Source organism: Aquarana catesbeiana, linkage group LG02 (assembly GCF_042186555.1).
Source record: "Aquarana catesbeiana isolate 2022-GZ linkage group LG02, ASM4218655v1, whole genome shotgun sequence".
Lineage (NCBI taxonomy): Eukaryota > Metazoa > Chordata > Amphibia > Anura > Ranidae > Aquarana > Aquarana catesbeiana.
Window position 1 is genome coordinate 40,151,371 of NC_133325.1, and position 18,206 is coordinate 40,169,576.

General features: G+C 43.8%; 1 protein-coding gene across 1 annotated transcript in view; it reads left to right on the forward strand.

Moving 5' to 3' along the window:
• CLNS1A (chloride nucleotide-sensitive channel 1A) overlaps positions 1-15,382 on the forward strand; it is a 43,058-nt gene extending 27,676 nt beyond the window's left edge. Inside the window, exons 5-7 of the mRNA XM_073612813.1 lie at positions 1,115-1,285; positions 11,720-11,795; positions 14,736-15,382. Of these exons, the coding sequence (XP_073468914.1) occupies positions 1,115-1,285; positions 11,720-11,781 (233 nt within the window). The 3' untranslated portion in view covers positions 11,782-11,795; positions 14,736-15,382. The remainder of the gene's footprint in view (positions 1-1,114; positions 1,286-11,719; positions 11,796-14,735) is intronic.
• Positions 15,383-18,206: the final 2,824 nt, after the last annotated feature.

Here is an 18,206-nt window from a genome sequence, read left to right on the forward strand (position 1 = left end):
AAAATCTGTAACTAAGAAGGTGTATCATAAGGTCCAGAAGACTTATATTGTTTGGTGTGAAGCCAAAAAATTTCATCCTCAAATACATGATTGGGAGAATTCTCTTTTCTACTGTCAGCTGTGGAAATCAGATTGGCTTTGAGTACGATCAGAGGTCAGATTTTGGCCCTGTCAGTATTCTTCCAAAGGCTTTAGCCTAACATTCACTGGTCTGAACCTTTATTCCGGGGGCAACTTGTTTGCTTCCCCCCATTAGGTCACCCATGTGTCCTTGGGACTTGAACTTGGTGCTGTCTATTACAGAAACAACCTTTTGAGGCCATCGAGGAAATTCCATTAAATTTGCTGTCACACAAGCTAGCCTTCCTGATGGCCATCACCTCGGCTAGAAGGGTGTCAGAGTTGGCTGCCCTTTCATGCAGGGAACCATACTTGATCCTGTCGTGGTGGAAGATCGTGTTACGACCCGTCCCATCCTTTTTGCCATAAGTGGCGTCGGTCTTTCATTTAAATGGGGACATCATTTCACCTTCTTTTTTCTCTCAGCCTTGTTCGGTGGAAGACAGACGACTGCATTCCTTGGACATTGTCCGGGCAGTCAAGGTTTATATGTCTAGATCTGCGGAGATCCGAGGATCAGACTCCTTTTTTGTTTTTATTAAGAGGACCCAAGAAGGGGCAGGCAGCTTCCAAGGCTTCCTTTGCTAATTGGAGCCGTCAATTGGTCATTCAGACCTATGCTCTGAAACGTAAAGCTCCTCTCTGTAGGGCGAGGGCTCATTTTACCAAGGGTCTAGGAACCTCCTGGTATTTTCGCCATTGGGTATCTGTGGCTCAGATTTGTAAGGCTGCTACCTGGTCTTCAGTGCATACGTTCACAGTGAGGTGAGGAATCTACCTCACTGGGTTTTTGCAGCAGGCAGAAATGACATGTAGCGCTCTGGATTGAGACAAGTACACACTAGTAGAGAGGTATATGCTTTGTTCATATTTCATGTCTGAGGTTTCCAACCACTTTAATGCTGGCGCTTGTTTTTCTGCTCTGATTGTGCTTGGCCTTTTATAATATTATTATTATTATTATTATTATTATAAATTTTTTTTTTTTTATTAGAGCGAGGACTAGGTGAGGGCCCCACGTTTTATACCTACGAAGAAGGCTTGTCTCATCTCACTCCTGAAGGACAGGCCAACTTAGAGCGGTTTGAAGGCATGTTGGCCAGCTCCGTAGGTTCACACACAATGGCCGGTGTCCGGACTGACGGTTCTGCTGTAGAATTTGAAGGTGAATTTAAAAGAACAAGTTACATTGTGCTTTAAATGTGTATTGCATTTTTTTTTTAACAGACTGTTCTGTATTCAAAGGATATCTGTGGTCACAGCATACACTTTCATTTTATAATGTCAGCGTTGTAGAAACAATACAAATAATTCAACATAAGCTTACTTGAAAAAAACCTTTCATGATGTCAGTGTTACTTGTCTGCTGGCTGTTAAGTTCCACAACTTCCTGTTTTTTGCATCCTACATGAATTGCAGTTTCTCCCCTACTGTTTACACTCAATTCCTAAAGACTACATATCCCATGGTAACAGCCTCTCTGTAGTTCAGAAGGCAGGCACTGTGAATTCTGTGACACAGCAGTGCCTACTCACAGGGTATAGTGACTCCGTGTCACAGAATTCATGCAAGTAAATGTGTGGGATTCTTCAAAGGAAGTTTACAAGACCATTCAGATAAATAGGCGTATGCTAAAATAAATTGAAATACAATATGAAAATATATCATTTTACATTTTGACCATAGATACACTTTAATAATTGTTCATAATCATTTTTCATGCAAACTTGGAGGAGACTACTGGTTTGAATAGTGCAGTAATATTCTTATGATTTCAAATGCTCTTGTGCAAGAAAATGGTAATTCAGAATTAAACCTTTTTCGTTTAGCAAAATGTGCAAACACCTCTTCCCACAACAATCAACACACCCCAAGCCCCCCCCCCCCCCCCCCCCCCCAAAAAAAAAAAGAACTTTAAATTACAGTGCATCCGGAAAGTATTCACAGCGCTTCACTTTTTCCACATTTTGTTAATTTTGGATTATGATTGTATTATTTTCCTAAAAATGCTTCAAATAATACCCCATAATGACAACGTGAAAGAAGTTTGTTTGAAATCTTTGCAAATTTGTTAAAAATAAAAAGCAAAAAAAATCCCATGTACATAAGTATTCACAGCCTTTGCTCAATACTTTGAAGTAATTACAACCAAGTCTTTTTGAGTATGATGCTACAAGCTTGGCACACCTATTTTTGGGCAGTTTCTCCCATTCTTCTTTGCAGGACCTCTCAAGATCCTCAGGTTGGATGGGGAGCGTCGGTGCACAGCAATTTTCAGATCTCTCCAGAGATGTTCAATCGGGTTCAAGTCTGGGCTCTGGCTGGGCCACTCAAAGACATTCACAGAGTTGTCCCGTAGCCACTCCTTTGTTATCTTGGCTGTGTTCTTGGGATCGTTGTCCTGTTGGAAGATGAACCTTCGCCCCAGTCTGAGGTCCAGAGCACTTTGGAGCAGGTTTTCTTCAAGGATGTCTCTGTACTTTGCTGCATTCAGCTTTCCCTCAATCCTGACTAGTCTCCCCCAGCTCTTGCCACTGAAAAACATCCCCACAGCATGATGCTGCCACCACCATGCTTCACTGTAGGGATGGTATTGGCCAGGTGATGAGCGGTGCCTGGTTTCCTCCAGACATGGTGCTTACCTTTCAGACCAAAGAGTTCTTTGTTTCATCAGACCAGAGAATTTTGTTTCTCATGGGCAGAGTTCTTCAGGTGCCTTTTGGCAAACTCCAGGCGGGCTGTCATGTGCTGTTTACTGTGGAGTGGCTTCCATCTGGCCACTCTACCATACAGGCCAGATTGGTGGAGTGCTGCTGAGATGGTGGTTCTTCTGGAAGGTTCTCTCTCCACAGAGAAACACTGGAGTTCTGTTAGTGACCAATCGGGTTGAGTGACCATCGTGTTCTTCGTCACCTCCCTGACTAAGGTCCTTTTCCCCAGATCACTCAGTTTGACTGGGCGGCTTGCCCTAGGAAGAGTCCTGGTGGTTCCAAACTTCTTCCATTTATGGATGATGGAGGGCACTGTGCTCATTGGAACCTTCAATGCTGCAGACCTGTTTCTATACCCTTCCCCAGATCTGTGCCTCCATACAATCCTGTCTGAGGTCTACAGATAATTCCTTGGACTTCATGGCTTGGTTCGACATGCACTGTTAACTGTGGGACCTTATATAGACGGGTGTGTGCCTTTCCAAATCATGTCCAGTCAACTGAATTTACCACAGGTGGACTCCAATCAAGTTGTAGAAACATCTTAAGCATGTTCAGTGGAAACATGAAGCACCTGAGCTAAATTTTGAGTGTCATGGCAAAGGCTGTGAATACTTATGTACATGGCATTTTTTTTTTTGTTTTTTTTTTTTTATTATTTATTTTTGTTTTTACATTTTGTCATTATGGGGTATGGTTTGTATAATTTTGAGAATTTTTTTTTTTTTTACAGGGTTTACTTCCTCTTTAAGAATTGGCATCCAGAGTAGCCACTTCCAAAAATGTCATAGGGGTATCCAGCCATACATTCCATTTTTTTATGAAAAGTTTTGGGACATGCTGTACCATTTAATACACTGATCAGCTATAACATGATCACCACTGACAGGTAAAGTGAATAAAAATTGATTATGGCCCCTTTCACAATGGGGCGGTTTGCAGGTGCTATTGCACTAAAATTAGCGCCTGCAAACTGACCCGAAACAGCCGCTGGTGTCTCTCCAGTGTGAAAGCCCCTAGGGCTTTCGCACTGGAGCAGTGTGCTAGCAGGACGTGAAAAAAAGTCCTGCTAGCAACATCTTCGGAGCGGTATACACCGCTCCTTCACCGCTCCTGCCCATTGAAATCAATGGGACAGCGTGGCTATACCGCCGGTAAAGCGCCCCTGCAGAGGCGCTTTGCGTTGGTTTTTAACCACTTAAGGACCGCCTAACGCCGGTTTACGTCGGCAAGGCGGCACGGGCAGGCAAAATCACGTACATGTACGTGATTTGCCTCTCGCGGGTGGGGGGTCCGATCGGACCCCCCCCCGGTGCCCGAAGCGGTCCCGTTCTGTTCCCCGGCGATCCGAGATGAGGGGGAGGCCATCCGTTCGTGGCCCCCCCCTCGCGATCGCCGCCGGCCAATGGGAACACTCCTTTGCTGCTGTATGCTAAACAGCAGCAAAGGAAATGATGTCATCTCCCCTCGGCTCGGTATTTTCCGTTCCAGCGCCGAGGGGAGAAGACATCAATGTGAGTGCACAACACACACACACACACAGTAGAACATGCCAGGCATACAAAACACCCCGATCCCCCCCCCGACCCCCCCCCAATCACCCCCCCCCCCCCTGTCACAAACTGACACCAGCAGGTTTTTTTTTTTTTTTTTTTTCTGATTACTGCATAGTGTCAGTTTGTGACAGTTACAGTGTTGGGACAGTTAGTATTACCCCCCTTTAGGTCTAGGGTACCCCCCTAACCCCCCCTAATAAAGTTTTAACCCCTTGATCACCCCCTGTCACCAGTGTTGCTAAGCGATCATTTTTCTGATCGCTGTATTAGTGTCGCTGGTGACGCTAGTTAGTGAGGTAAATATTTAGGTTCGCCGTCAGCGTTTTATAGTGACAGGGACCCCCATATACTACCTAATAAATGTTTTAACCCCTTGATTGCCCCCTAGTTAACCCTTTCACCACTGATCACCGTATAACTGTTACGGGTGACGCAGGTTAGTTCGTTTATTTTTTATAGTGTCAGGGCACCCGCCATTTATTACCTAATAAAGGTTTAGCCCCCTGATCGCCCGGCGGTGATATGCGTCGCCCCAGGCAGCGTCAGATTAGCGCCAGTACCGCTAACACCCACGCACGCAGCATGCGCCTCCCTTAGTGGTATAGTATCTGATCGGATCAATATCTGATCTAATCAGATCTATACTAGCGTCCCCAGCAGTTTAGGGTTCCCAAAAACACAGTGTTAGCGGGATCAGCCCAGATACCCGCTAGCACCTGCGTTTTGCCCCTCCGCCCAGCCCACCCAAGTGCAGTATCGATCGATCACTGTCACTTACAAAACACTAAACGCATAACTGCAGCGTTCACAGAGTCAGGCCTGATCCCTGGGATCGCTAACAGTTTTTTTGGTAGCATTTTGGTGAACTGGCAAGCAAGCACCAGGCAGCGTCAGGTTAGCGCCAGTACCGCTAACACCCACGCACGCACCGTACACCTCCCTTAGTGGTATAGTATCTGATCGGATCAATATCTGATCCGATCAGATCTATACTAGCGTCCCCAGCAGTTTAGGGTTCCCAAAAACGCAGTGTTAGCGGGATCAGCCCAGATACCTGCTAGCACCTGCGTTGTGCCCCTCCGCCCGGCCCAGCCCAGCCCACCCAAGTGCAGTATCGATCGATCACTGACACTTACAAGGCACTAAACGCATAACTGCAGCGTTCGCAGAGTCAGGCCTGATCCCTGCGATCGCTAACAGTTTTTTTGGTAGCATTTTGGTGAACTAGCAAGCACCGGCCCCAGGCAGCGTCAGGTTAGCGCCAGTACCACTAACACCCACGCACGCAGCATACGCCTCCTTTAGTGGTATAGTATCTGAACGGATCAATATCTGATCCGATCAGATCAGATCTATACTAGCGTCCCCAGCAGTTTAGGGTTCCCAAAAACGCAGTGTTAGCGGGATCAACCCAGATACCTGCTAGCACCTGCGTTTTGCCCCTCCGCCCGGCCCAGTCCAGCCCACCCAAGTGCAGTATCGATCGATCACTGTCACTTACAAAACACTAAACGCATAACTGCAGCGTTCGCAGAGTCAGGCCTGATCCCTGCGATCGCTAACAGTTTTTTTGGAAGCTTTTTATTGAACTGGCAAGCACCAGCGGCCTAGTACACCCCGGTCGTAGTCAAACCAGCACTGCAGTAACACTTGGTGACGTGGCGAGTCCCATAAGTGCAGTTCAAGCTGGTGAGGTGACAAGCACAAGTAGTGTCCCGCTGCCACCAAAAAGACAAACACAGGCCCGTCGTGCCCATAGTGCCCTTCCTGCTGCATTCGCCAATCCTAATTGGGAACCCACCACTTCTGCAGCGCCCGTACTTCCCCCATTCACATCCCCCAACGAAATGCAGTCGGCTGCATGAGAGGCATTTTTATGTGCTCCCGAGTACCCCTACCCAACGAACCCCCCCCAAAAAGATGTTGTGTCTGCAGCAAACGCGGATATAGGCGTGACACCCGCTATTATTGTCCCTTCTGTCCTGACAATCCTGGTCTTTGCATTGGTGAATGTTTTGAACGCTACCATACACTAGTTGAGTATTAGCGTAGGGTACAGCATTGCACAGACTAGGCACACTTTCACAGGGTCTCCCAAGATGCCATCGCATTTTGAGAGACCCGAACCTGGAACCGGTTACAGTTATAAAAGTTAGTTACAAAAAAAGTGTAAAAAAAAAAAAAATATATATAAAATAAAAAAAAATAGTTGTCGTTTTATTGTTCTCTCTCTCTATTCTCTCTCTCTATTGTTCTGCTCTTTTTTTACTGTATTCTATTCTGCAATGTTTTATTGTTATTATGTTTTATCATGTTTGTTTTTCAGGTATGTAATTATTTATACTTTATTGTTTACTGTGCTTTATTGTTAACCATTTTTTTGTCTTCAGGTACGCCATTCACAACTTTGAGTGGTTATACCAGAATGATGCCTGCAGGTTTAGGTATCATCTTGGTATCATTCTTTTCAGCCAGCGGTCGGCTTTCATGTAAAAGCAATCCTAGCGGCTAATTAGCCTCTAGACTGCCTTTACAAGCCGTGGGAGGGAATGCCCCCCCCCCCCCCCCCCACCGTCTTCCGTGTTTTTCTCTGGCTCTCCTGTCTCAACAGGGAACCTGAGAATGCAGCCGGTGATTCAGCCAGCTGACCATAGAGCTGATCAGAGACCAGAGTGGCTCCAAACATCTCTATGGCCTAAGAAACCGCAAGCTACGAGCATTTTATGACTTAGATTTCGCCGGATGTAAATAGCGCCATTGGGAAATTGGGGAAGCATTTTATCACACCGATCTTGGTGTGGTCAGATGCTTTGAGGGCAGAGGAGAGATCTAGGGTCTAATAGACCCCAATTTTTTCAAAAAAGAGTACCTGTCACTACCTATTGCTATCATAGGGGATATTTACATTCCCCGAGATAACAATAAAAATGATTAAAAAAAAAAAAAAATGAAAGGAACAGTTTAAAAATAAGATAAAAAAGCAAAAAAATAATAAAGAAAAAAAAAAAAAAAAAAAAAAGCACCCCTGTCGCCCCCTGCTCTTGCGCTAAGGCGAACGCAAGCGGCGGTCTGTCGTCAAACGTAAACAGCAATTGCACCATGCATGTGAGGTATCGCCGCGAAGGTCAGATCGAGGGCAGTAATTTTTGCAGTAGACCTCCTCTGTAGATCTAAAGTGGTAACCTGTAAAGGCTTTTAAAGGCTTTTAAAAATGTATTTATTTTGTTGCCACTGCACGTTTGTGCGCAATTGTAAAGCATGTCATGTTTGGTATCCATGTACTCGGTCTAAGATCATCTTTTTTATTTCATCAAACATTTGGGCAATATAGTGTGTTTTAGTGCATTAAAATTTAAAAAAGTGTGTTTTTTCCCCAAAAAATGTGTTTGAAAAATCGCTGCGCAAATACTGTGTGAAAAAAAAAAATGAAACACCCACCATTTTAATCTGTAGGGCATTTGCTTTAAAAAAATATATAATGTTTGGGGGTTCAAAGTAATTTTCTTGCAAAAAAAAAAAAACTTTTTCATGTAAAAAATAAGTGTCAGAAAGGGCTTTGACTTCAAGTGGTTAGAAGAGTGGGTGATGTGTGACATAAGCTTCTAAATGTTGTGCATAAAATGCCAGGACAGTTCAAAACCCCCCCAAATGACCCCATTTTGGAAAGTAGACACCCCAAGCTATTTGCTGAGAGGCATGTCGAGTCCATGGAATATTTTATATTGCGACACAAGTTGCGGGAAAGAGACAAATTTTTTTTTTTTTTTTTTTTTTTTTGCACAAAGTTGTCACTAAATGATATATTGCTCAAACATGCCATGGGAATATGTGAAATTACACCCCAAAATACATTCTGCTGCTTCTCCTGAGTACGGGGATACCATATGTGTGAGACTTTTTGGGAGCCTAGCCGTGTACGGGACCCCGAAAACCAAGCACCGCCTTCAGGCTTTCTAAGGGGCGTGAATTTTTGATTTCACTCTTCACTGCCTATCACAGTTTCGGAGGCCATGGAATGCCCAGGTGGCACAAAACCCCCCCAAATGACCCCATTTTGGAAAGTAGACACCCCAAGCTATTTGCTGAGAGGTATAGTGAGTATTTTGCAGACCTCACTTTTTGTCACAAAGTTTTGAAATTTGAAAAAAGAAAAAAAAAAAAAGTTTTTTCTTGTCTTTCTTCATTTTCAAAAACAAATGAGAGCTGCAAAATACTCACCATGCCTCTCAGCAAATAGCTTGGGGTGTCTACTTTCCAAAATGGGGTCATTTGGGGGGGGTTTGTGCCACCTGGGCATTCCATGGCCTCCGAAACGGTGTTAGGCAGTGAAGAGTAAAATCAAAAATTCACGCCCTTAAAAACGCTGAAGGCGGTGATTGGTTTTCGGGGCCCCGTACGCGGCTAGGCTCCCAAAAAGTCCCACACATGTGGTATCCCCATACTCAGGAGAAGCAGCTAAATGTATTTTGGGGTGCAATTCCACATATGCCCATGGCCTGTGTGAGCAATATATCATTTAGTGACAACTTTGTGCAAAAAAAAAAAAAAAAAAAAAAAGTGTCACTTTCCCGCAACTTGTGTCAAAATATAAAATATTCCATGGACTCAATATGCCTCTCAGCAAATAGCTTGGGGTGTCTACTTTCCAAAATGGGGTCATTTGGGGGGGGGTTGTGCCACCTGGGCATTCCATGGCCTCCGAAACTGTGATAGGCAGTGAAGAGTGAAATCAAAAAGTTACACCCTTAGAAATCCTGAAGGCGGTGATTGGTTTTCGGGGTCCCATACGCGGCTAGGCTCCCAAAAAGTCCCACACATGTGGTATCCCCGTACTCAGGAGAAGTAGCTGAATATATTTTGGGGTGCAATTCCACATAGGCCCATGGCCTGTGTGAGCAATATATCATTTAGTGACAACTTTTTGTAAATATTTTTTTTTTTTTTTTTTTTGTCATTATTCAATCACTTGGGACAAAAAAAATAAATATTCAATGGGTTCAACATGCCTATCAGCAATTTCCTTGGGGTGTCTACTTTCCAAAATGGGGTCATTTGGGGGGGTTTTGTACTGCCCTGCCATTTTAGCACCTCAAGAAATGACATAGGCAGTCATAAACTAAAAGCTGTGTAAATTCCAGAAAATGTACCCTAGTTTGTAGACGCTATAACTTTTGCGCAAACCAATAAATATACGCTTATTGACATTTTTTTTACCAAAGACATGTGGCCGAATACATTTTGGCCTAAATGTATGACTAAAATTGAGTTTATTGGATTTTTTTTATAACAAAAAGTAGAAAATATCATTTTTTTTCAAAATTTTCGGTCTTTTTCCGTTTATAGCGCAAAAAATAAAAACTGCAGAAGTGATCAAATACCATCAAAAGAAAGCTCTATTTGTGGGAAGAAAAGGACGCAAATTTCGTTTGGGTACAGCATTGCATAACCGCGCAATTAGCAGTTAAAGCGACGCAGTGCCAAATTGGAAAAAGACCTCTGGTCCTTAGGCAGCATAATGGTCCGGGGCTCAAGTGGTTAACCCTTTCTCGGCCGCTAGCGGGGGTAAAACCGCCTCACTAGCGACCGAATGCCGACGGTAAAGCGCCGCTAACAATAGCGGCGCTTTACCGCCGCCTCCGCTCCAGTGTTAAAGGGGCCTAACTCTATACTATAGCACCTGAAAATAGGTGGGACTTTGACAAGGGCCAAATTGTAATATCTAGATGACTGGATCAGAGCAACTCCAAAAACTGCAGATTTTGTGGGATGTTCCTGGTCTGCAGTGGTCATGTATAGCCAAGGCTCATTGATACATGTGGGGAGTGAAGGCTGATCTGTGTAGCCTGATCAAATAGAGCTATTGTAGCTCCAATTGCTGGTCAATGTTAAAAGTTAATGTTGATTCTAATAGGTGCTAGAGCACACAGTGCATCGCAGTTTATGTATGGGGCTGCATAGCTGCAGACCGGTCATGATGTCCATACTGACCCGTGTCCACAGCCAAAAGCGCATACAATGGGCACATGAGCATCAGAACTGGACTATGGAAGAAGGTGTCTTCAAAGTGTTGACTTGGCTTCCAAAATTCTCCAGAACTCAATCCAATCATTTGTGGGATCTGCTGGGGAAAAAAGTCCAATCCCACGGAGGCCTCGCCTCAAAGGACTTAAAGTATCTGCTACTGACAGCTTGGTGCCAGATAACACAGTATACCTTCAGAGGTCTAGTGGCATGCAAGCCTTGACTGGTTATAGTGGGTGGTCATATGGCTGTTCCGTGTTTGATCTTATATTTGGGGAAGTCCACATTTAATCAAAGTCTGGTTTAGTAATAGAAATCGAGAGTGAAAGTGAGATATTTTTTATTTATTTATTTATTTTTTTATTTTTTTTTATACTTCCAAACTGAAAAAAAAAAACTATATTTTTAGACCAAAAGGGAACAAGTAAGAAGTTTAATGTCAGTGTTACACAAACCTAAAACAAGTTGTACTGTCCTCTTCTGCCCCCTGCTGGCCATTCAAGTTTTTTTTTTTTTGTTTTTGTTTTTTTTTTTTGCATTTAAACTTTGTAACTGTATCCTGTTCTTCAAAATTTGATTTGAGGATAGATTTCTCACCTTTTTGAGGGATACGTATGGGTTGATTTACTAAAACTGGAGAGTGTAAAATTCTGGCGCAACTATGCATGGTAGCCAATCCGCATCAGTTTGTTCAATTTACATTTCAACAAAATAATCTGGAAGCTGATTTCTATGCAGAGCTGCACCAGATTTTACACTCTCCAGATGTCTTAAATCATAGTTTTACTGCCACCTACAGAAGGATTGGAATCTTCCTTAAAGGAGTTGTAAACCCTGGGTGTGTTGAATGCATTCAGGTGAAAAACCTTCCGTAGTGCAGCAGCCCTCCCTTTTTACTTACCTGAACCAGATTGTTCCATCGACAGGGATGAGCACAGCAGCTCCAGCCGCTGTCTCGGGTCCTCATTGGATAGATTGATGACAGCGCAGCCATTGGCTCCCACTGCTGTCAATCAAATCCATTGACCGGAGGGGAGCGGGCGAACGTGCATTTATTTTATTTTATTCTTTTTAAGAGTGACTATTTTGAAGATGTTGCGACGGAGACGTTCTGCTTGGCGTACGTTGTGGTAGCAGGAAAGCCAGTTCTGTGTGTCCCAGCACTCTGGTACTGAACAGGGAGATTAGGCTGCCATCTTCACCTGTTTTGCACATACACCCTGACTTCAACAATTTTTTTACTTTCATAATAGCCCTGAAGTTCGGATTTATATATATATATTTTTTTTTTTTTGTCCTCCTTTTCTCCAGATGGTATGGACGTTGTGCCAGCAGTCCCTGGACAGTTTGAAGATGCTGACGTTGATCACTGAGTGATTTTATACTGGTAAGTAAAGTCTTCTTCTTTTAATGCCGGCAGATCATTGCGCGGCTGCACGCCCGAAAAGGAGTTTGGGACTTTGTATGAAGTATACAGCCGAAATGAACAGATTAACTGGTGGATAAATAAATAATGGTAACTAACCTAATCACATAGTGTTATGTATATAGTAACATAACATGAGCCAGTAGCATGATTATGAGTTTTATTAAACATAACAATCATATAGTAGTGAATATAACATGGGTAACATGAATAGTACATGACATTAACAACATGATAGCAGGAAGGAGGGAAGCCGCCAGATTCAAATTCTGTGCTCACGTATTGTATCGGATTCATAAATATCTTGGTAGAGGCCAATAGAAACAACAAAATATTAGACATGTTGTGGAATATCACTCTTGAATAAAATTGGTATTCTAGGCATCTATAGAGCTCGACGCGTTTCATGGATATCTTCAGGAGCAGATGCAATAATCTATAATTGTAACGTACAATAAATTAGTAAAACTGGCCAATTAGAAAAGGGAAATTGGAAAAAAGAGGGGCTTAGGAGAATAGGTACAACATGAATTTTTATAACAATGATGATATAAAAGTATAGCCCATAGACAACTTACAATCGAGCTGTGATAGTATGTGCCAGCGCAATGGACCAGGACCCCCTGGGGAAGTGGTCATCCTCCCAGGTGCTGAGGCAGTAAATCCCAAGGGCAAGATTGAACAACCAAAGTGGAAGAAAGAGAGCTGAGGAGCGGTATGCCTAAAGTGTAGAAATATTAAAATAGTAGTAATGGTGAAAAAAGTAAAAAATGTGGAAAAATATTGCTGAATAAGTGTTGAGGGTTAAATGAGGGGTAATCGAAAGATCACATAGTAGTCCAAATTAGTGTATTAATAGCAATATAAGTATTGTAGCAACGGGTGATCTTAGAGTAGACAGAAAATGTAATGTAAAAAACATGTGGTGATGCAGCATGATATTGCAATAATGTTAAGGAATATATTGACAACCCAACCAAAAGGCTGATAATGTGAAAAAACCTCATTAAAAATACCGCAAATAATGATTACCTAGGTGAAACCGGTGCTCCTGGGTGACCTAGCTGATGCTTAATGGCAGTGGACAAACCGCTCAACAAGGACCCATCTATTCCATATGGGGGGGGAGTATAAATACTCCAGTGTGGCCAATGGGTAATCGCCAAGCATCTGTTTCACCTAGGTAATCATTATTTGCAGTATTTTTAATTAGGTTTTAGGTAATTACCTAATTAGGTAATTAGGTTTTTTCACATTATCAGCCTTTTGGTTTCACATACACTATATTGTCAAAAGTATTGGGACGCCTGCCTTTACATGAACTTTAACGTCATCCCAGTCTTAGTCTGTAGGGTTCAATATTGAATTGGCCTACCCTTTGCAGCTATAACAGCTTCAACTCTTCTGGGAAGGCTGTCCACAAGGTTTAGGAGTGTGTCTATGGGAATGTTTGACCATTCTTCCAGAAGCGCATTTGTGACTAAGGATGAGCTTCAGGCGTGTTTGCAAACGGCACGTGCAGAGCCCGCCAGGAAGTCAGCACTGCACAGCACTAATCCCAAGCAGTGAGACATTGTCCCAATGCGCGCCTGCAGAGATCGGGAAATGGCACTGCACAGCGCTAATCACAGGCAGTGAGACATTTCCCGATCTCTGCAGGCGCGCATTGGGACAATGTCTCACTGCTTGGGATTAGTGCTGTGCAGTGCCGACTTCCTGGCGGGCTCTGCACGTGCTGTTTGCGAACACGCCTGAGCTCATCCTTATTTGTGACGTCCGGCACTGATTTGGACGATAAGGCCTGGCTCGCAGTTTCCACACTAATTCATCCCAAAGGTGTTCTATCAGGTTGCGGTCAAGTTCCTCCACCCCAAACTCGCTCCTCCATGTCTTTATGGACCTTGCTTTGTGCACTGGTCCAAATCATTTGGTGGAGGGGGGATTATGGTGTGGGGTTGTTTTTCAGGGGTTGGGCTTGGCCCCTTAGTTCCTGTGAAGGGAAGGCGTCAGCATACCAAGACATTTTGGACAATTTCATGCTCCCAACTTTGTGGGAACAGTTTGGGGATGGCCCCTTCGAGTTCCAACATGACTGCGCACCAGTGCACAAAGCAAGGTCCATAAAGACATAGATGAGCCAGTTTGGGGGGGGGAGGAACTTGACTGGCCTGCACAGAGTCTTGACCTCAACCCGATAGAACACCTTTGGGATGAATTAGAGCGGAGACTAGGCCTTCTCGTCCAACATCACTGCCTGACCTCACAAATGCTCTTCTGGAAGAAAGGTCAAACATTCCCATAGACACACTCCTAAACCTTGTGGACAGCCTTCCCAGAAGAGTTGAAGCTGTTATAGCTGCAAAGGGTGGGCCAACTCAATATTAAACCCTACAGACTAAGACTGGGATGACAATAAATTTCATGTGCGTGTAAAGGCAGGTGTCCCAATACTTTTTTTGACAATATTGTGTATATGCAAATTGGATGCAGGTTTCCCCGCAATCAATTCGTATGACAGGCGTGTGTGACCTGCTCTCAATGGAGCCAGTTCACAAATGTCCAGGGCGGCCGCAAAAGGGTCCTGTGCATTTTTGGGTCTGGTTCGGGTGCAAATTCAGGCAGAAATCCGGACTTGAATCGCACCGAACCCCATGCTGTGAACCGCGCCGTACATGTGAACCCAGCCTAAGTGTGCAGGTTTATCAGGGTAAATAGAAAGTGAATGGATAGTTGGGTGTTTGATTTGACGGATCAAAAATGAATATGTAACGATGTTTAGGTTTACCATATCAGCTTTGCCAACCCACGTCCGGAGTTGCACTCCGCATTTTGGCTGCTCGTTGTGAAGGATCAGATGCCATTTTTCTCTGGGACTAAATTGTATCTACTTCTCCCCCACAGGTGCCGGAGTGACACGTTCCAGATTCGACCACTGTGACACCTGACACGTTTACAATAGTTCTGCTTTTTACATAACTCTCTTCCTACTCATTCCGTGGAGCCTTTTAGAGGATTTGTCGGACGCCAACCATTTCAATGATCTTCGTAGCGCCCCTCCCCCCAAGAGAACTGCTCTAACAAGCGCTCTAATTTGCGTGACAAACTTGCTGAAGACAATTGACTGCCACTTTATGAATTTTGGCGCAGCTTTCCTTGACAATCTTCATGTTTTGGACAATCTGTTGGCTTTCTAGGCCTTTTAGAAATACAAGTCCCAACACCTTCAGCCTGAAAGTGACGGCTCTACTGGTGTCTGAGAGCCACACATTGTTCAAGTCTGTTACAGGAAAGTATCTAGATTCTAGATTTTACTAGAGTATTGACAGTGATGCTTCTTGCGTGTTGGCAAAAAAAAAGAAACCAGCCTTTTAGGTGTGCCGTGGTGAGGCTATAGTTCTGTTTTTTTAGGTTAATATGAACTTAATCTGTAGGTTAATATGAATTCAGTATGTTGGGAGGGAATAACCTCAAGCACTTCACGTTAAAACTGGACAGTATTTGTAAAGGTTCTTAATATTGTCTAATAAAAGTTAGCGTTTTGTACCAAACTGTTGAATTTGTTTATTTTTTTTAATTTTTTTTACCTTTTTGCTAAAGTGCGTTACTACATAACATTGAAATATCCCATTATTACAACCAGAGTGATGGCTGAATTGCAGTTTGGTGAAATCGGTGAACATATTCAGTACATCTCGGCATAACATGCACATTTTCCCATGTTTTATTGAAAATGCTGCAAGTACAGAAACAATACCATTTGATCCTGCTAGAAATCTAGTGAGTCTGTAATGTCCTGTGTACTCTGCCTGTGCTGTATTGAAGCTTTGTTATTGGCCCTCCCTGGAAAGACAAAACACCTCCCCCTATGCTGTGGAGAATGGTAGGTATTCTTTAGTCCAATGGTCTTCAAACTGTGGCCCTTTGCCTGCCTTTATCCAGCCGAGGGGGTGCCCTTGTTCCCCAGTGACGTTCACAGTGGGGGGGCCGTCCTTCTTTCCCAGTGACGTTCACAGTGGGGGGGCCGTCCTTCTTTCCCAGTGACGTTCACAGTGGGGGGGCCATCCTTGTTTCCCAGTAACGTTCACAGTGGGGGGGCCGTCCTTGTTCCCCAGTGACGTTCAACAGTGGGGGGGGGGGCCGTCCTTGTTCCCCAGTGACGTTCACAGTGGGGGGGCCGTCCTTGTTTCCCAGTGACGTTCACAGTGGGGGGGCCGTCCTTGTTTCCCAGTGACGTTCACAGTGGGGGGGCTGTCCTTGTTTCCCAGTGACGTTCAACAGTGGGGGGGCCGTCCTTGTTCCCCAGTGACGTTCAACAGTGGGGGGGGGGGCCGTCCTTGTTCCCCAGTGACGTTCAACAGTGGGGGGGGGCCGTCCTTGTTCCCCAGTGACGTTCAACAGTGGGGGGGGGGCGTCCTTATTCCCCAGTGACGTTCAACAGTGGGGGGGCGTCCTTGTTCCCCAGTGACGTTCAACAGTGGGGGGGGGGGGGGCGTCCTTGTTCCCCAGTGACGTTCAACAGTGGGGGGGGGGCGTCCTTATTCCCGAGTGACGTTCAACAGTGGGGGGGGCGTCCTTGTTCCCCAGTGACGTTCAACAGTGGGGGGGGCCGTCCTTGTTCCCCAGTGACGTTCACCAGTGGGGGGCGCCCTTGTCCCCCCCCCCTGACTGGCTCGCTCGGGCTCTCCCGTTCCACTGGTAGGCCTGAGTGACCAGTTGTCACGTCTGCCGGCTGTCTGGAGATCCGAACAATAGACTAGATCGGGTTTTTGAGAAAAAAAAAAATAGTATTTCTCAGACCTCCTCTATCTCTAACCTGGTAACCAATAAAATTCTCCATATGCAATGCTTCAAAAAAATGTTTAAGTACCGTAGTTTATCGCCATTCCACAAGTGTGCGCAATTTTAAAGCCTTACATGTTTGGTATCTATTTACTTGGCATAACATCTTTCACATTATACAAAAAAATTGGACTAACTTTACTGTGTTTGTTTTTTTTATTTAATTTATGAAAGTGTGTCTTCCAAAAGAATTCCGTTTGAAAGATCGCTGCGTAAATACAGTGTGACATAAAATATTGCAATGACCACCATTTTATTCTCTAGGGTCTCTGCTAAAAATATATATAATGTTTTGGGGGGGGGTTCTAAGTAATTTTCTAGCAAAAAAAAACTGATTTTAACTTATGCAACAAGTGTCAGAAAATGGCTTAGGCTTGAAGGGGTTAAAGCTGGTCTCTGTGTTTAATGGCCCTTTTAAATAGTTTGTTTGCACCAAGCTATTTACTGCACTTAACTGGTGCTCTTGTTGGGCACGCTCCTTAAATGATATGTAGCCTTAGCTACAAACAGTATACAGCACTGTGTTGTCAGAGAACATCCTATCCCATTCCCAAACCCAGAGCAAAATAGAGTTGGGCTGAGCGCCATTCACAGGAAGTTTTGTTTTCTATGAATAAATACAGAGTTTCCTCTGATTAACTGAAGTGGAGATTGTGATGTCATCCACCTGCCTCTCATGAAAAATGAATGGATTTAGACTGAATGCCAAGCCAAATAAAACTATGTTTCCAGCAACAAAGTTAAGATCGTTTGGCAGAGTTGACATTACGAAAGAAACAAAACGATGCCAACTTTGTACAGGCATTACACACTGGGTCACTTAATTCTATGACTGGTATGCTTAACCCTCCCCCTGGAATTATGGGCACCGATCTCACTTTGAGCTCTGTCTATGTTACAGTCCTGGAATTCCCCCATCATAATTTAAGATCTGAGCAGTTCCTTATTACATCCTACTGCCCTGCTCTCTGATAACAATCATGTTTGGCTTATATTCTAGTTCCCTAATCAGCAGAAAAGCTTTGATTTCAGCCTCTTCATTTCATTGGCATGTGTTCTAAAGGTACTTATAGTAACCAGGGCCAACTGACCAGCCAGTTCAAGAAAACAAACTGCTTGAGTTAAGATTGCCCAACTTGTGTGATTACTTTTTTGATGCCTTTTCTACTCGCATGTTAAAGTAAATTTTATTAAAGGCCTCCAAATTTAATCTTTCTATACAACAAGACAAATTGGATGAATGTGGTGGAGTGAGCAGAATATGGCGTTTCAGATCTTCTGACCATGGAGTAGTTGTACCATTCAATACTGTCTTTGAAAAACTGTAATCCTTTTTCTTTATCAAATTAAAAATTTCATAGAAAACAAAACTTCCTGTGAATGGTGCTCAGCCCAACTCTATTTTGCTTTAAGTATAGATTGTTTTCTAAAAAAAAAAAAAAAAAATCAGGATTACTTAATTGTCAAAGTATCCCAACACAAAAGGAAAACCAATTACAATGAGCAGAACAAACACTAACCAGGTGACATGGT